Source organism: Eutrema salsugineum, unplaced genomic scaffold (assembly GCF_000478725.1).
Source record: "Eutrema salsugineum unplaced genomic scaffold, Eutsalg1_0 scaffold_10, whole genome shotgun sequence".
Taxonomy (NCBI): domain Eukaryota; kingdom Viridiplantae; phylum Streptophyta; class Magnoliopsida; order Brassicales; family Brassicaceae; genus Eutrema; species Eutrema salsugineum.
The window spans coordinates 4,748,071-4,768,680 of NW_006256908.1; the positions used below are offsets into that span (position 1 = coordinate 4,748,071).

General features: G+C 32.4%; 1 protein-coding gene and 1 pseudogene across 1 annotated transcript; both read left to right on the forward strand.

Annotated features, from left to right (window-relative positions):
• The first annotated feature begins 236 nt into the window (after nt 1–236).
• Nucleotides 237–10,499, forward strand: LOC18027855 (annotated as a pseudogene).
• A 2,968-nt stretch (nt 10,500–13,467) lies between these two features.
• On the forward strand, nt 13,468–17,905 carry LOC18027859 (probable 3-hydroxyisobutyryl-CoA hydrolase 3). Its single transcript, XM_006409929.2, has 14 exons — nt 13,468–13,485; nt 13,562–13,642; nt 13,727–13,795; nt 13,859–13,922; nt 14,011–14,090; nt 14,297–14,380; nt 14,469–14,553; nt 14,672–14,757; nt 16,599–16,720; nt 16,974–17,034; nt 17,277–17,375; nt 17,457–17,556; nt 17,649–17,692; nt 17,765–17,905. Exons 1-14 carry the CDS (start codon nt 13,468–13,470, stop codon nt 17,903–17,905), a joined length of 1,134 nt encoding a protein of 377 aa, XP_006409992.2.
• Nucleotides 17,906–20,610: the final 2,705 nt, after the last annotated feature.

Genomic DNA, 20,610 nt, shown 5'->3' on the forward strand with positions numbered 1-20,610 from the left:
GTTTAAATATAAATGCTCGCGCGATACGAATTACTTTGCAAAAACATGACGAAATTTATGAATAAACGAATAAAAATCCTTTCGCAAGGGTGATTGATATTTGAATTTGGTTTATATAGCAAAAAATCATAGAATTTTTTTTATAGAAAAAACACTAAATATATACGCTTAATGTCTGTGATCAGAATCATTCAGTCTCATAATCTTTAAGGGCTAACCGGTAAGAAAAAAGAGAAGAGGAGAAGAAGAAGAAAACGACGATGTCCTCTCAAACTCAGGTCACTTCTCTCTTCTTTAATTACTAGCATGCAAATCGACGACGAACAATCCTTCAATTCTCTTTCTGAATCAATATAAATATATAATCACAGGTTTTGGTGGAAGAGAAATCCAGTGTTAGAATCTTGACACTAAACAGGCCAAAGCAGCTGAATGCTCTATGCTTCGACATGGTATTTAATCTTTCCCTCGTTGTTTCTTCTCCCTTTTCTTGCACTCGTTACATATTAATTTGCTTGAACCAAACTTCTCTATAGATCTCTCGTTTGCTGCAACTGTTCCTTGCATATGAGGAGGACCCTAGTGTAAAACTTGTCATCCTAAAGGTAATCACTATCCTTATAATTTCTTCAGTTAATTTGCACAACAGTGAATTAACTTTTTCCACAGGGTCAGGGAAGAGCTTTTTGTGCTGGTGGAGACAGAGCCGTGCCTATGTAAGCAAATTAGAAACTTTGGCCTATGGGCTTTTTAAAAAAAAAAAAGAATTATGCTTAATTTTTTGTGATTATATTAATATTAGGGTCAAATACATAAATATAAATATTTTAAAAAACTTTTTAAAAATATATATTATTATTAAAAATGAAGATATTGTAAAAATAAGGTAATTAATCCATTGATTTTCTTCGCACATATCATACTCACAACCATTTAATCATTAATACGTTAATATTTTTTTTTACAACAAAACATTACACTTGCACTATTTTATTTTTTAGCCAAAAACTTACATTAATTGTTAGTGTAGTTTTATATTTAGTTGGGAATAACGATAGTTATTATTTTAGCAAAAATAATTTTTCTATATATTGCTTAGGATCTCCACAACTCTAGGCACGGCTCTGGGTGGAGATGTTCTACCTGTAGTTCGTGACATTAAACTAGGTAGATCATTATCACCTTTCCATCTTAATTCTCTTTCTTTTGCTTACTTTCAACTTCTACACACTCTTTCTCTATATTCGTGGACTAGGCAAATGGAGACTCGGTGCCGATATCTTTACGGATGGATACAAGCTCGACTATGTTGTGGCCACCAATAGCAAGCCTCAGGTATGCCGGGCTGGAAAATTATCGGGATCCCACCTGTTTAAAGCTAGAAAAATATACGTATAAAAGTTATGTATTATATATAGTAAACATAATAATACTTAAATACTGTTTTGAAATAATAGGTTTCGATATTGAATGGGATTGTCATGGGAAGGGGAGCTGGTTGCTCCATCCATGGTCGATTTCGTGTGGCAACTGAGAAAACGGTATTCTTTTCTTAAACATGTCCATGGATGAAAAACATTATAACATGCGCTGTTAAATATGCTCATATTTTTTTGAGTTTTCTTTCAAAGGTTTTTGCCATGCCTGAGACAGAACTGGGGCTCTTTCCAGATGCCCGCCTCCTACTTCTTCTCAAGGCTCCCTGGATTTTTTGGTAACGAGAAGTCATTTGGTTTTGTATGTCCACAGAAGTTTGAGCTTCTCTCATCCTTCATGTCTTCTTTTTCAGGAGAGTATGTTGGCCTCACAGGAGCTAGGTTAGATGGTGCTGAAATGCTTGCTTGTGGTCTTGCAACTCATTTAATTTTGTTCCTTCAACGGTATGAACGTTACTTTGCTTTTGTTATTAATGTGGTTGATAAGAAATCAACACCGGCTAAATATTTAAATATTTTTAATTGCATGGAAATTGAATAAATATACTGTAAAAACTTTATAAATTAATAATATTAGGACCATAATATTTTATTAATTTATCGTGATTTTAATTTATTTATAAATTAATAATTCAAAATTTGGTTTTTCACTTATAATTTTACAAAAATTTCTTTCGAATAATATTATATTTAAAAATTTAAATGAATCCCTTAATGTTAATAATGATTAACAATCATAACTATTACAATAAAATAGTTTTTAATAGTATATTGGATTGTTAATATAAAAATATACATGTTTATAAGTTTAAAATTTATAAAAAAACCATGGGATTATTCAGATTATTGATGATAAAATTAAAAATAACACTATGATACATTTTAAAACATTTACAAGTAAGAAAATTAATTATCACATCAAAAATTATCATAAATTTTGAATGCATATCGTAAACAACAATAAGAGCTACTGATATGATAACTAGGGAGATGAGATCCAATAAAATTTTAACTTTAAGTGAACTCTAGTCATATTTTAGTATATCATATTTATATATATTTACAAAAATTTATATAATTATTAATTTATATTTTTGTTGGGACTATATATGTACATAAGAGTTTAAAAAAAAATATTATCTTATTATCTTATTGAATTTGATAGATTTTTATATTGGCGCAACTTGGGACTAGCAAAATTTATTATTTTATGATAATTATTAATATATTGAGTATTAATTTATAGAAGTTATACTCTACATAGTATAGTTGGTCAATTATGGCGACCCCACTACATCTTTAAATTATTATTTGAGTTGACATTTAAATAAATGAACCTTTATTTTTTAAATATTATATAATATTTTATATAAATTAACATTTATTTATAAAATATTATATAAATAAAAACGTTTATTTATAAGATATAACATAAATGAACTTTACAAATATAGAAAATTCAATTAAATATTTCTCTGTAAAGATAGTTAAATATAGAAATCACATATTTGTTTTGAATATATATAGATATAAATAAAAAGGGTATTTAGTTTCTTTACTTACTAAAATATTATAATATATTCTATTATTTTTAATATTAATCAATTTCTATATAAAAATCAATTTTTTGCAATATTTTTCCTTTGTATTTTCATAATTAATTAGTATCATTATTAAGAAAAATTAAATTTTACCCCGTATAATGTGCGGATTAATTTCTAGTAATTTCGTATTTTCGATACTCGTCAATTTCTTTAAATAAAAAAATTCAAAAAAAAACAATAATATGATGATAAAAAAACAATAGTGTGTCCGTCGTTACTTGTATCATCTCTATATTATTATTTGAGTAGAGATTTACATAAATAAATATTTATTTATAAAATTTTATAGAATATTACATAAATAAATATTTATTTATAAAATATTATATAAAATAAAATTTTACTTAGAAGATATTACATAAACAAACTTTACAAATATAGAAAGCTCAATTCAATATTCTCCGTAAAAAATATATAAATCTAGAGCTCACAGATTTATTTTAAATATATAAGGATATAAATCAAAAGTATATTTAATTTTTTTAATTTTTTTAATATTAAAATATATTTTATTATTTTAAATAATAATTAATCTATATATATAAAAAAATCTATTTAAAATTTTCCAATATTTTTAATTTATATTTTTATAATTAATTATTATCATTTTCGGACTTTGATATCTCCTGCTTTATGTCTTGCATTGACAGTTAGATCATGTCCATCAGGGGTTTACCTGAGGTTCATGGACCAGTTTCATAGGCAAAACCAATTAAAAATAAAAGAAAAAAAGGCTATATTGGATGAACCGGTTCATCGTGAAGACTCTGAAGACCTCGCGTCTTAACCACGTGGAAGAACCTGATTGGAGCAAAACTGTGTAATTTTGAGCGACAATTTTTTTTTTCTCGGACAAAATTCATTTTCATCCCATCGCAACTCTCTTCTCTCTTTCTCTTCCCCGACGATTTTCAATCAATCGGAGATTCCGTCAAATTTACCGGTGGTGTTGTAATCCGAGCATCGAGTATCTATTCCCATCATCAAAGTAATCGTTCTTCCTTTGTAATTTGTTAAATTGTTCTTCCTTTGTAATTTGTTAAACTGTTATAACTTTTGGGAAAACGAATGAAATCGATCGAGGAACTGTTATAAGATGTTTTCTGGTATTGAGTTTAGTATCTTTTGATTTTGTTTCCTTCCAACTATCGCTCCAGAATTCATGCTATTAGATTCTGGTGTTGAGTTTAGTATCTTTGGGTTCTTGTTACAGCTAATTCAGATGAGAAAATCAACTTATGGAACCGCAGTTTTCATTGCCCTCACTACAAGAAAACATGTGATTTCCAACGACCATATCCGTCGGAAATCCGTCTGGAAATGGCCTTTCCGACGAATTTCCGACAAAATATGGTGGTCGGAATCATCTCGTCGGAAAAAAAAATGGTCGAAAATCGGTCGGAAATTTCCGACTGATTTCCGACGGACTAAACTTTCCGACGGATTTCTGACGAGGTTAACTTTTCTGACCAAACTCCGAGGGACGTGGTATTTCCGACGGCTCCACGATTTCCGACGAACTTCCGACAACTCTACAAATTTGTCAATTACCGACAGATTCCCGATGGATTTAGTTTTCCGACGGAAAATCGAGAGATATAGAATTCGATAATTTCCGACGGATTTCCGACGGAATATTTTTATTTATTTTCCGACCGATTTCCGACCACTCCTGTATTTTAATAAAAAAAAATATTTATAATAATTTTTAAATTTATATATATATTTAAAATGCTAAATTAAAATTAAATTCGAAAGCCATTTTTATAAATAAATCTAATAATTAAACAAAATCCAATATATACAATATATCTAAGAAATCTAATAATTTTACTAGATAATATGTTACAATTCTAATTTTAAAATCTAACAATTTGCTTATAACAATCCTAACAAATAAATTTAAGAATTCTAATCTAGCATAATTTCTAACAAATAACAAAACTAATTTTTTCTTAAAATTCTAACAAAATCCAGAATAAATTCTACTTAAATTCTAACAAATTCTAACATAAAACAACCTAATTCACAAAACTAACAATTCCTATAATTCATCCTAAAATTCATCTTAACAATCCTCTAATTTTGTTTTGGATATTCAATCAATCAAACTAACAAACAATGAAAAAAACTTACAATTTTCAGGCTGATGAAGCAGATTTACGGCTATGGAAGCTTGGCGGGTCGACGGCGGCGGCGGTGGCTTCAGATCTGGCAGCGGTGGTGGTGGACTTCAGCTTGCAAAAATAAAAACCAAAAAGAGAAGCTGAGGAGAAGATAAGAAAGAAGAAAAGAAGGTGAGGAGATGCAAATCAATACCTGAGAGCTTGAGTAGCAGATCGGCGGCGAGAAGTACCAGATCTGGGATGAATTCTGGCAGTGCCGAGCAGAAGAGCAAGAAGAAAAATGGAGAAGGAAGAAGAAGAATAGAAAGGGAGAAGAAGAATCGTGTGTAGTAAATAAAAAGAGGGGTGGTCCGTAATCGGTGGGGAATCATTAAGACTTCCGTCGGGATGCGGTCGGAAATAATTAAAAATTTTGGGAAATTTTACGCGGTTCGGTTTACGCGGTTTTATTTTGCGGGCAATTTTCGGAATCCGTCGGAAATCCATCAGCACTCCTGACGGATTTCCGACGGACAATTAAAAAAACCTTATTTTTCTTCACTCTCGCCATGTATATACATGTAAATTAAATTCTATACACTTAGAAAAATTTGGGAAATTTAAAAAGTCCTTTAGAAATCTGTCGGAAATTTCCGACGGATTTCCGACGGACTATGGAAATAAGATAATTTTTTTAAATCAACATAGTTATACATCAATTTTTGTAAATTATGATTTTGAAATCTACTAATAACAAACATATAAACATCATATATATATATATAAAATACATCAATATGTTCATATGGATCTATAATTCTTTATACACTTAGGAAAATTTGGGAAATTCACAAAGCCCATTAGAAATCGGTTGGTAAATTCCGACCGATTTCCGATGTACTATGATAATATGATGATTTTTTAAAAAATAAAAAAATCATCATAGTAATACATTATACTTTGTAAATTAAAATTTTGAAATCTACTAATGACAAACATATAAAATACATCAAATTTTTGTTCAAATTTGGAACATTTATATATTCCGTCGGAAATCGGTTGGAAATTTCCGACCGATATCTGACGGATTAATGATTAGAGCATAAAAAATTGCAAAAATTAATGAGATTAGTCTTTACAATAGATGATTAGATTCATATAACAACATTTCCCTTACAAATCAACATAAAACAAAAGTTATGATGAATTTTGAAATCTACTAATGAGCAACATATAACTTTCTTAAAGATATATAGAACTTAAGGTTATGTTTTAGGGTTTGATATATATTTTTGGTTAAATGATGAAAATAATATAATTTTGAGATAAAATAACATATAACTCAATTATAATAGCTAATATCATCATAACAACCATAATTGTCAAAACAAAATTCAATTTCGATGTTTCTGAACCCTTATTCGTCGCATTTCCGTCGGAAATTCCTGACGGATTTCCGACCATTTTAAAAAACACATGTAAAAATCGATTTAAGCACGTGTTTTTATCATTTCCGACGGAAATCCGATAGAATATCTATCTACCGGTCAGAAATCCGTTGGAAATCTCCGACGGAATTCCGACGGATGATTGTTTAATGTTAAGGGTTTGGGAATTATTATTATTATTGTTAAAATAGTGATCATATTTATTATTAAAAATTATAAAAACATATAATCTCAATATATAATGATATAGTTCTATTTTTTCTTTTTGGTAAAATGGTGCAAAATTATATTTGACTAAAGAATGCATACATTAGTATTTTAAAATCTTGAAAACATAATAAAATTACATTTTTCATAATAATATAAATAGTATTACAAATTCATCGGAAGAATATTCTGAACTCTCGTCAAATTCGCCAATCTCTGACTCCAAATTGTCAAGTTTAATTATTTTTATTATATCCGTCGGAATTCCGTCGGAAATATTATCAAAGTTTCGACGACTTTCCGACGGAGTTTTCAAAATCGACAATTTAAAGATCCGTCGAAAATCTGTCGGAAATTTGATTAAATTTCTAACGGATTTCCGACGGAAATAATTTAAAAATAAATAAATTTTTGATTATTTTTATTACTTCCGTCGGAAAAATAATCAAATCTCCAACTATTTAAGTATCGGTCGGAAATTCGTCGGAAATTCCAACCGATTTCCGATGACATCTGAACCGTCGGTTATTTTAAGTTTTTGGTCGGGATTCCGTAGGAAATTTCCGACGGCAAAAAAACCGTCGGAAATACCGTCAGAAATCATGATGTTTTCTTGTAGTACTTTTCTCTGTGTCAGCATTGCAACCGAAAGTCAGCTTATTTATTTTCCAATTGATCTGTTTTGTTAGCTTGCTGTTAGTTTTACAGTGATGATTCACGTTTTGGAATAATTAAAGAAGCTTGTAAAGTTGTGTTATCTGCGATTTTGTTATTGATCCGAGCTTGAAGGTGTTCTCTCTGTGTTGATACCATTTATGCTAATTCCCAGAATCTATACGAAGGAGGCAACCTTGTTCGTATGTTAAGAGAAATCTCCTGAGGCTGAGAGAGAGAAAGGAGAGAATAAAAGTGAGGAGAAGAAACAGACTGATCGTGTTTCATGGAGTAAAAGGAGGAGAAGGAGAAAAGGAGAGTGTTCTTTAGTCTCATGACGGAGAAGGAGAAGAGTGAGAACGAGACGTCACGGAGGTGGTGGAGACCACTGGTGGGTTTAGTCAAGAATGTCATGGTTGTGGCAAGCCTCGACGGTTGTGGAGGAGCAACGCCAGAGCAGATCAGAAGTGGAGAAGAAGATAAAAGAGGAAGAAGAAGGGAAACAACCAGTTTCGAGAAGAGCTTGACCTTGTTATTCCTCTTCACGTTTTGTTTATAAGACTTGAGAAAGTCTGAACATTTTTGTATGGTTTCTTGTTTCAGTCTTTGAAGTTGCTCTCGGTAATGGCTGTAATCCGATTGGGCGATGAACCTGATAACATCGAGAAGAAAAGCATTACAACATCTGATCCACTGACTTCAAGCACTTGGGATGAGGTATGTATGACTCTGTTTCACTGTAATTTAACTTGAATTGATTCTTGATCTAACAGCTATGGATTTCCCATTTCATGAACAATGCCGGTGGTTCTGTTTAAGTTGAGAATGAGAGAATTTAAATGATGCAAAATGAGAGAATAGTTGCAGATCTTGTTGTTTTTATCTTAAATACATGACCTGTTTTATTGTTATCTGTATATAAACAATGTTCACACTTTATGATTTAGTATAGGCATCAGTAGTGGAAACATTGAACCTCAGAGCCGATAAGTTTTGCTTCTTGGCTGCAACGGTTTTGTCGTCTTAAGTTATATTGTATGATCGGAATTTTTTCATCACGAGTTCGACTAAAGAAAGATGGAGACAAGTAACTTAAGTTTTGAGAAAGGCAATTTCTACTCTTGTTTTGGTTTCAAAGGCTTGCTTGTAAAATTGTCACACATTGAAATAAGTAGCACAATCAAATTAATAAAAAAAGCTAATCTTGTCGTGTATGTTGCATCAATTTTAAAGTTTCTAAATCTTTGTTGCAAATTCGAATTTCATGTGGTTCAAGACACTTTTTTATTGTTGCATCAATTTTTTTTTTTTAATTTTTGATGAACGCCATTATAAAGTTCACCAATGGAACCTAGAAATTGACACAGATTCTTCCAAAAACTAAAAACCACAAAAATAATAATATTTTATTCTGGTAAACCCGGATTCACTAATGTACATGCTCTTATAACTTATATGTGTCGATGAGAAGCGAAGCAGAAAAGAGGAATAAAGGATTTTTTTTAAAAAAAAACTTGCGGTCTAAATTTTGTTTTTAAGTATCTTTATCTCCTACCACATTCTGAATTATTTTTACACTTAAGATTTCTTTTTTACAGCACCATTTGCTTGGCCAATAATTTTTACTTAGTAAGATTATTACTTGTCGCAGAGGTTGACTGCATTAGAAGCAGATCTTTGCGAAGTTAGATCAAGTGATCCAATCTTTGCCTCAACAATTCTTGATGCATACACTCAGAAACCGGACCTGAAACAGCGTAGTGCTTACCACAGGCAAGTGTATATGTTGAATTTATCTCCTTTACTCTTTTCTACTTATACAGTTATACCAGAGGTCCAGAGCATTCCGAAAAACTTTTGTCATGCCAACATTACACGAATTTTTAAGTCATGTGCTAACAAATAAATAATCTGATATTGATCACGATAACATCACATGTTTTACAACGTTGTATTGGTTGCAGCTTTCAATCACTCTTTACATGATCCATTTCTCAGTAGATATTCAATAGTAAATTTTGTGTCAGTTGTTTCTTATCATTCTGTTTGTTTCTTTACGTAGGTTAGATGTTATTGATAGGTGCTTCTCGAAGAAAACGGTCGAAGAAATTTTATCAGCACTTGTAAGTTTCTCATTAATACATGTTAACATGCAGAGCCATCCCTGATTTTTAGAAGGCCACAAACTAGGAAACAAACTGAGACATTTTACCTCATTAAGTTTGAAGATCACTTGAAAAATATTTCTTTTATTCTAATTTTTTATCACTAGGCTAAAGATATTTTTTGAAATATAAGAACCGCATTTTTGTATAAGAAAATTGGCCGCAAGCATGCTCTGCTTGGGCTGTTAATTTGCAATCCTGAGTTACCATTGACAGTGCACTCTACCATCATATATATGTGTTGGTTAGGAGAGAGAGGCCACTCAGGAGCCAAATGATTGGATCTCAACTACCATTGGAGCATTGAAGAAAGCTTCACCAGCAAGCCTCAAAATCGCTCTTAGATCGGTTAGTTTTGCAGATGCATCACAAAGTATGCAACAATGATGATATGTAAAGAGATGTTGACTGTGTATAAATTTCAGATAAGAGAAGGACGGTTCCAAGGTGTGGGGCAGTGTCTGATCCGTGAGTATAGAATGGTGTGTCATGTGATGAAGGGAGATATAAGCAAAGATTTTTTGGAGGTTTTTTTGTCATCTTTCACAATATTGTGCATATCTTCCTCCAGAAATTGTCCTTGTTTTAGACAAAATTACAATATCGTGTGTATTTACTCTATGCAGGGGTGCAGAGCCATATTGATAGACAAGGATAGGAGCCCAAAGGTTTAAACAAAATATCTTCATTTATTATATTTGTGATTATGTCATATTGTTGGTATAACAACGTATAATAAAACTACAGTGGAAGCCATGGAGACTGGAGGAGATGAAGGATAGCATGGTAGAGCAGTACTTCAAGAAAGTGGAGGAAGAGGAAGGATCTAAAGCTTCCACAAAGGAAGAACTTGTCTTCTTTTACGATCTCAAAGCTGTGAAGTGGTGAAGATGATGCAGCTGATGTCAAAGTTTCAGCGGAAACAACTGATTGTTTTCATTGAGTAGAGAAGGTTTTTATACTTACAACAATAACCTAATCATATTGACAAAGCCCAATACTAGTTACATAATATTAGCCCGATATTCTCCCTCAAGATGGAGCATGAAGATCACGAATGCTCAGCTTGCGAAGAAGATGATGAAGTCTTTCACCAAGAGCTTTGGTGAAAGCATCAGCTGGTTGATCGGATATATGAATTTTGACAGTAGAAATAATACCATCTTGAAGAGTTTCTCGTGTGACATGACAATCGACTTCAATGTGATTTGTACGCTTGTGGATTTGCAGCAATATGCAGCATTGGCTCGACCAAAACTGCCTCCACGGCCACGACCAAATTGAGGAGAAGACACTACATCACGTCCTCAAACAGAATCTGGGAACCCATGAAGTTGATAGCATATTTTCTCTTCATGACCAGTCCGTCCACAATAAGAGAAAACAGGACGATTACGAGGCTGTGAAACGATGTGCGCTGATCCACCGGTTGCAGAAAATCCAATACCATCGTTCCAATATTTTCCTCTTGAATAATCATATTGAACGTACTCTGCAGATTTGGTGACGGCTGCATGCAGAGGATATTAGACCATGTCGTACCTAATCGTGTGCCATCTAAACCCATAAGAAAATGATACTTCCTTTGACGATCGCTGAGAGACGTGAGAGTTTTAGTAGTCTCACAATTACTCTGTCCGAAACAACAAGCAGGGATAAGTTCATAATCAATCAGATCATCCCAAAGACGTTTCATACAACCAAAATACTCTTGCACAGTATGCGATTCTTGCTTTGATGTCGCAAGACTCACCTTCAACTCGTAAATAGGAGGTTCATTACCAACTGAGAACTGATCTTTCAAACCTTGCCATAGCTCAAAATATACGGAAGTAACTTAGAATCAATTGTATTGAGAATCCAAGCAACAAGCATGGAGTTGATGATACCCCATAGCTTGATTTCATCAGCACCAGAACTTGGCTGTTTGACATTACCGTCGATAAAACAAAGTTTGTTTTTGGCTTTAAGAGCATTCCTCAGCAACTTAGCCCATCTTTCATAATTAGGCCCTTCAAGGAAAACTGTAGATATCACTTGACCTAGATCAGCCCCAGGAGGTAGGTAATAGTCGAGAGAATTGTAATCTCTGAAACAGAAAGTGTACGTTTGCGTTTACTATGTTAGGGATCTCATATATGAATTATCATGAGATCTAAAATATATAAATAAAATATATGCGTTAGTCTAAGCAACTTACTAACGTAACAAAACATTAAAATTCAATTTTACCAAATCATCATTTTAAAATACACGTAATTGAAATCATCCTAATCAAATGAATCCAGAATACTATTGGTTAGTCTATGAAAATCTCTCTATTGGTTAGTCTGTCTATATATGTACCTTTGGTTAAATCATAGATGGATCCACAGTTCATTGAAACAACCCTCCAACAGAGGACATGAAGACGATGCTTCCATATCCTGAAGCCTTTAAGAGAGGATGTGAAAGCTGGCTAAGATGATAAGCAGATTCCAAGTTTGTTGAAATAAGGAACAAGAAATCGTCTTCCACATATTCTGTTGTTGGCTTTGTACGAAGTCCTCCAACGTTGTTCACCTATGTTGAGCCAAAAAAAAAATAGTAACCTAAATGAAAATTCGAACTATATATGTCACTATTATCTTTTCTATGACAATATAATATGATTAGTTTTCCTTTAAATTAAGATTAACTTACAAGAATGTTGAGCTTGCCATCTAACAGCGTGGAGACGGTCTGCATAAGCGTTTCTCTCTCGGGGCGAGATGATACAACACAGATTGAACCACTCACTTGAAACCCTTTCTTTTCCCATGCTCTTAAACTTTGATTAAGCATTGTTTCAGAGATGTCGCATACATGAATTTCATGCTTCAAAACCGGCTAGCTCCTCTACTATGGCATGCCTAAAACAGTCAACGGAAAAAGAAAAATTAGCGATATTTTAAAAAGAAGAGCAGCAGAAAAATGGGTAAAAAATATGATATAGCTAGAGTCTAGAGAGTAGGAAAAACGAACCCGATTCCGCTGGCTCCACCAATTACATGAGCAGTCATACCTTGAAGACTCCATCTTTTATCCATTTTTTGTTTGCCTGTGATTGTGAGTAGTAATGAACAGAGATGCCACATAATGCACATATATAGAGGCAAAGTAGACCAAATATATGTACGTAGTTAGTGACGTACGTTTCGGAGAGTGGAGGCATTATGCATCAATATAAAAAGAAATAGAAATGATTTAGGTAAATGATACAAAATTGATTGAAATTAGCTAAATGGCAGTTTGGTATAAATTAAGTAAATGGCCAAAATGGATAATGAATACTCTAATACCGATTTTTACCCTCCATTCAAATATAAAGGGACGGGTATGGTATTAATTTTTTAACATGGATGTTGAATTTTCAAATGGATTTCCTAACCAACCCTAAACCGAAATACCTAACTCTTACTTCCATTTGCCGACTAACTTCCATTTACTTGTCTACATAACAATATATATAGCATGTTGCGAGAAAAGAATTCGCAGATAACAGTTAAATGAAAAGTAAAATCCACCAAAATAAATAAAAACAAATATTTATTTTGCTAGAGACGAATTGTTTTGCAAAATCATTACGATTTTTTTTAATAAACTCAGAATACGAATAAAAACCCTTGTGAATAAGTAATATGAAAATGTGAGACAATTCAACTTGTTCGCAAGGGTTAATTGATAGTTGAATTTGGTTTATATAGTGAAATCACGCAAAATTTACAACAACAAAAAGAAGACACTATATATGTACCGCTAAATGTCTCTAATAAGACTCTTAAAGGCGAATCTGACTGGTAAGACAGAAGAAAGAGAAGAAAACGACAATGTCCTCTCAAACTCAGGTCACTTCTCTCTTCTTTACTAGCATGCAAATCAACGACGAACAATCCTTCTCTCTCTGAATCAATATAATCACAGGTTTTGGTGGAAGAGAAATCCAGTGTTAGAATCTTGACACTAAACAGACCAAAGCAGCTGAATGCTCTATGCTTCGACATGGTATTAAATCTTTCCCTTGTTGTTTCTTCTCTTTTTTCTTGCACTCGTTACATATCAATTTTCTTGAACCAAACTTCTCTATAGATCTCTCGTTTGCTGCAACTGTTCCTTGCATATGAGGAGGACCCTAGTGTAAAACTTGTCATCCTAAAGGTAATCACTATCCTTATAATCTCTTCCGTTAATTTGCACAACAGTGAAGAATTTTTTACACAGGGCCAGGGAAGAGCTTTTTGTGCTGGTGGAGATGTTCCACCTGTTGTTCGTGACATCAAACAAGGTATATCATTATCACCTTTCCATCTGAATTCTCTTTCTTTTGCTTACTTTCAGCTTCTACACACTCTCTCTTTATATTCGTGGACTAGGCAAATGGAGACTCGGTGCCGATTTCTTTACGGATGAATACACGCTTAACTATGTTTTGGCCACGAATAGCAAACCTCAGGTATGCCGGGCCGGGAAAAATATCCATAAATGATCTGTCCAAAGAATAGGATATCCAGATTTTTGGATACAAGTATTTTGATTATAAGATTTGGATATTTGGAACTGGTCCGTTTTTATTTAAAGTTAAAAAAATATACGTATAAAAGTTATATATTATATGTAATAAACAGAATACAATACTTTAATACTGTTTTGAAATCATAGGTTTCGATTTTGAATGGAATTGTCATGGGAGGGGGAGCTGGTCTCTCTATCCATGGTCGATTTCGTGTTGCAACTGAGAACTCGGTACATATTCTTTTCTTAAAGATGCCTATAAATGAAATAAATCGAGCGCTCTGAAATATGCTCATGTCTTTTGATTTTTCTTTAAAAGGTTTTTGCCATGCCTGAGACAGAACTGGGGCTCTTTCCAGATGTAGGCGCATCCTACTTCTTGTCAAGGCTCCCTGGATTTTTTGGTACGTAACGAAAGGTCATTTGGTTTTGCATGTTCAGAGAATTTTTTGAGCCTCTTTCAAAAAAATAAAAATAAAGGAAGTTTGAGCCTCTCTCATCCTTCATGTCTTCTTTTTTCAGGAGAGTATGTTGGCCTCACAGGAGCTAGGTTAGATGGTGCCGAAATGCTTGCTTGTGGTCTTGCAACTCATTTTGTTCCTTCAACGGTATGAACGTTACTTTGCTTTTGTTATGTCTTTCGTATTCCCCATTACGTCTAGTTATTAATGTAGTTGATAAGACCAGTTCCATCAGTGTCTCTTGCCCATTTTTTAGTTCAGTATCCTAAACAAAATTGATTAAAAATAAATTGAAAATTCAAAAAAAGAACAGATCGATCCTTGGCTAAAGGGTGCACGAGACGATCTCGTGGCGATGTGGAGGAAGGCTATTGATCATTCAATTTAAAGAGAGCGAGTTTTTTATTTTAATGGGAGTGAATTTTAATGATTCCACACATCACTCCTTAATAAAATTGTTAAAAAAATCTAAAGAGATTCAAACTGAGTTACATTAATGGAGCTGCTCTAAGAAATAAACACAATTAAATATTTTTGATTGCATGGAAATTGAATAAATAGTACAGTATAGATGGTCAATTATGGCGACCCCACTACATAATTTTGATACTCGTCCATTTCTTTAAATAGAAAATAGAAACTTAGAGCATAACTGAAACTCATTTGGGTCTCTTATATTAAGATAGAGAAAATGATGATGAAACATATTTCAGGGAAAAAAGTGAGGAAAGAAAAAAATTATTTTTTCCTCCAAATTAAAGAGTCAATTATGTGCATCCACCTGTTTTAAACGTTTCTTATGCGTTCTAATATAAACGACGTCTCCTCCACTTTTACATGCTACACTGATTAAAATAATAATATTTATTTTTAAAAAATGCTATAGAAATAGCGATGTTCATGGTCTTATAAAAAATACTAATCATAATCAAGTGACCAAAAAAAACTTAAAAAACAATAATATAATAGAATCTTTATAAATTAATATTCGATAAATTAATAATTACTATAAATTAATAAATTTTACTGGTCCCAAATCGAGTTAATATAAAAATTCATCAAATTTGATAAGATAATAGAATAATAATTTTTTGAAACATATATGTAAATATATGGCCCCAACAAAAACATAAATTAATAATTTTATGCATGTGTGCAAATATATGTAAATATAATATTTTAAAATATAACTAATGTGTTTGCTTTTAATTAAGGTTAAAATCTCATTAGATCTTATCTCTCTAATTATTATATCAGTAGCTTTTATTAGTGTTTTACTATATACATTCAAAATTTATGATCACTTTTTGATGAGATAATTGATTTTCTTATCTGTAAATGTTTTTAAATGTATTATATTGTTATCTTCAATTTTATCATCAATAATACAACTAGTATCCATGATTTTTTTTTATAAATTTTAAACTTATGAACATGTATATTTTTATATAGACAATCCAATATAGTATTAAAAATTATTTTATTGTGATTGTTATGATTATTAATCATAATTTACATTAAAATTTGTTAAAATTTTAAATTATAATATTATTCAAAAAAATTTTAGAAAATAATAAGCGGAAAGAAAAATTTCATTATAAATTAATATCACAATAAATTAATAAAATATTATGATTTCGACATTATTATTTTAATAGAAATTTTACTGTATTATGATCCAAGAACAGTTGTGGGTCCGTCGCTACTTGCACCATAGTCACACGTCTTTAAGATCATGCTTGTTCAGGGTGCTTATTTTTAGAACATGCTTGTTCAGGGTGCTTATTTTCTCCGGCTTGATCTCTTGCATTGACAGTTATTACTTATAGTTATATGTATCTATAACCAAACTTGCGGTCTAAATTTTGTTTTTTAGTATCTTTATCTCCTACCACATGCTGACTTATTTTTACACATAATTTTTTTTTTAACAGCACCATTTGCTTCGCCAGGAATTTTTTACTTAGTAAGATTATTACTTGTCGCAGAGGTTGACTGCATTAGAAGCAGATCTTTTTAGAATTAGTTCAAGTGATCCAACCTTTGTCTCAACAATTCTTGATGCATACAATCAGAAACCTGACCTGAAACAGCATAGTGCTTACCACAGGCAAGTGTATATTGAATTTATCTCTATTACTCTTTTCTACTTATACCAGAGCATTCCGAAAATCTTTTGTCATGCCAACATTACAAGAATTTTTAAGTCATGTGCTAACAAATAAATTCTCTGATATTGATCATGATGACATCACCTGTTTTACAACGTTGATCACTCTTTACATGATCCATTTCTCAGTAGATATTCAATAGTACATTTTGTGTCAGTTGTTTCTTATCATTCCGTTTGTTTCTTTACGTAGGATAGATGTTATTGATAGGTGCTTCTCGAAGAGAACGGTCGAAGAAATTGTATCAGCACTTGTAAGTTTCTCATTAATACATGTTAACATGCAGAGCCAGCCCTGATTTATAGAAGGCCATATATATTTTAATAATTTACCACTAGACTAGAGAGATTTTTTGAAATCTAAGAATCGCATTTTTGTATTAAAAAATTACCGTAAGCATGGGCTGGCTTTCTCTACTTGGGCTGTTAATTTGCAATCCTGAGTTACCATTGACAGTGCACTTTATCATCATATATATATATATGTGTTGGTTAGGAGAGAGAGGCCACTCAGGAACCAAATGATTGGATCTCAACTATCATTGGAGCTTTGAAGAAGGCTTCACCAGCAAGCCTCAAAATCGCTCTTAGATCGGTTAGTTTTGCAGATACATCACAAAGCATGCAATGATGATATATATGGAAAGAGAAGTTGACTGTGTTGGTAAATTTTTAGATAAGAGAAGGACGATTCCAAGGGGTGGGGCAGTGTCTTATCCGTGAGTATAGAATGGTGTGTCATGCGATGAAGGGAGATATAAGCAAAGATTTAGTGGAGATTTAATCACCTTTCCCGATTCCATATCTTCCTCGCGAAACTGTCCATGTTGTAGACATAATTACAACATCGTGTGTCCTTACTTCATGCAGGGATGCAGAGCCATATTGATAGACAAAGATAGGAGTCCAAAGGTTCAAAAATTTATTTTCATTTATTATTTGTGGTTATGTCATATTGTTGATATGACGTATACTGAATTACAGTGGAATCCATGTCGACTGGAGGAGATGAAGGATAGCATGGTAGAGAAGTACTTCAAGAGAGTGGAGGAAGAAGAAGGATGGGAGGATTTAAAGCTTCCACAAAGGAAGAACTTGCATTTTTTAGCGATCTCAAAGCTGTGAAGTGGAGAACAGGGCGGACGTAGTAAACATTCAACGGGTCCGGTGTCTCATACTATTTTTTATTTTTTTTAAATAATTTAGATAAATTTAATCAAAATATTTTAAATTTAGTAGAAAAAATAAAGAGTTGCCCCCAAATAAATTTTTTATTCCATGTTTATATAATGCTTCCAACTAAATTTGTTTCTAGATCTGCCACTGGTGGAGAAGGTGATGGAGCTGATGCGATGGTGCTCATCTTGCATTGCGCCACGCTAGCCTTTTAAGTCCTTAATTGTTCCCTTGTTGTCATGCTTGTGATGTGCATGTAGTTTATCATAATTACTTACCTCGTTTTTACTAATCCACTGTTTCTCTGTTTTTTTACTTCTAAGTATTTAGTTATTGTTCAATAATGAGAGAAGTGGTTTTCCTTATGTTTTGGGACCTATCTCTCCACGACTCCACTTTTCGACTTTTCCTTGCTTGTAAGAATAACGATACCAACTTTCTTTGCTTCCTTTATATCATGTTTCCTATATAAATCATAAAAGCAAAAGAAAATAAGCAGTCTTAATTTGCCATTAGTGTCTTATCTAAGTTTTGATTGGGACCGCATTATTGATTGTTGTACCTAGAATTACAACGGTCCAAATTTGTTAATAAAGATAACGGAGGACTTTGGTTTATCTTTAAGAAAAGAAAAATCAAAGGATCATCGAGCAATAGACAGAAAGTTTGATGTTCGTTGAGATCAAACAGATTAAAAAGAAATTGGACAAGATTTTGGTGGAGTAAATTAGTTTTAGTATTTTGATTCTCAAAAATAAAGGATTGTTAAGTGTTTGAGTTTAGAGCTAGTAAATTTGGTTGTCGAAATCAGTTGGATTCGAAGTCCTTTGCTTATTGCCCTTGTCTTCGTATTACACTTTAATATCGTGTTTAATGTTAGGGTTTACTTCCTTGATTCACCATGAATGGTCTTATATTCTGAAATCCAATCGTTACATTCAAACGCTTTAATTCATAGATTTGAACGAGTACAGTACAGTATATACTATATAGCTTTGTAATTCTCATCATATAAAATAACAGAATACAATATTCTTATATTCAAATATGATATGATAGCAAATTATTTGTGAGAGTTTTGATCCACCGATCAAATCAAATCATGCTCTTTATTTTTCTTCATTTTTGTAGAGCTTTTGTACTCTTCCTTTTTCAGTTTTTAAGCTATCGAGCTTCAAAACCTAGGCCACGCTTCTTCCAATTTTTAAACTTTTTCTTCATCATTTTCTTCTTGTTTAAAACATTTTTTTATTAAAAAAACTTTACAAATCTTTCCACTATATTTTGTCTATCTTAATGATGATACGCGGTCAAGTCATTCACGACTTCATCAAGCTATTTGCTTCCACATGATGAATGGCGTCCAAGATCCAAGTTGAACATTTGCTTAAGTTCGATAATACCTACTTCTAAGCTATATGCTTCCTTCAACCTTCACATACATATTCTTTGAGGTGTTCTCAACACGTTAAATCCGTCCAACCGCATGGCCGGTTCAAGTGCAATGGTTCTTCTCTCTTTCTATCAAATTTGTCAAAGATTCAATCTCAAGCCAGTGTTTTCGTTTCACTTCATCTCCGCCTTGAGCTTTAGGGGGCATATTATATTGTGGTAAATCATCTATCAAGATCCCTATGACTACTTTCTACAATTATTCCCTATGATTTCTCTCTATGATTTGCTCAGTATGATATATAATTCTGTAGCTCTACTATATATATGATGTATATATGATGTGATTGCGTAACTCTTATTGTTTGAGTTAGGTTCACCTCCCGTGAACCGTGGCATGTAATAAACTAAAAGGAGAATATGAAAAACATGTTTGTTAAACTACCATCTTCTCATATTATTCGTGAAACTATGAAAGAATCATAATAATAATTACACAAGTTTTTCGTTAGTCCCTACATATTTTACATGACGTTTGCAAATCTAAACTTTGATTAATAACCAAGTTATGATATAATAATATGTCAAGATATTTTAGTATAATTAACCTTCAGAAATTTTTTGAAGTTAATTAGAGAATGCTAATCAGAACTAATGATCAGAAGCTTACAAATGTAACAAAAAAGCTAATTAGCTTAAACTAACACCAACAATAATCGCCTTATAAGTTAATCGAGAGAAAATGGAATTAGAGAGAGGAAAAAAAAAAAAAAGAAAGTGAATAATGGGTGAAGGAAGAAAAAGGAACATATGGAGTCACATGAAATAGCACTACATTTGGATGCATCATACGGTGCCAACCCTAAAAGAGAGGAGGCTTGAGTTTAATCTTTAGCATGTGACTCCATTGCCAAAATATGAAGACATCAACACTCAAAACCCCACCTCATATTAATACTTTCACATGTTTCTATCTCTCTATCTCTCTCTCTCTCTCTCTCTCTCTCTCTCTCTCTCTCTCTCTCTCTCTCTCTCTTTCTCTCTCTCTCTCTCTCTCTCTCTCTCTCTCTCTCTACACCTCCACACATAATTGTATAGTTGTATTAGTCTATATAGGTATGCATGTGCGCATGTGTGCATTACTCTATTAGGTATGCATATGTGCATGTGTTTTTGTGTCCTTGATTTTATGCATTTGTCCTCTCTTTGTCCTTTACATCTACGTTAGCAGACCTCCCCACAGCTGGGGGGCCGCCTAGTAT

What these genes read in the sequence shown, in the direction of transcription:
- LOC18027859 (XM_006409929.2), top strand. An exon ending in CCACGAATAGCAAACCTCAG is followed by an intron (nt 14,091 to 14,296) that starts GTATGCCGGGCC and finishes TTGAAATCATAG; the next exon opens with GTTTCGATTTTGAATGGAAT. An exon ending in GTGTTGCAACTGAGAACTCG is followed by an intron (nt 14,381 to 14,468) that starts GTACATATTCTT and finishes TTTCTTTAAAAG; the next exon opens with GTTTTTGCCATGCCTGAGAC.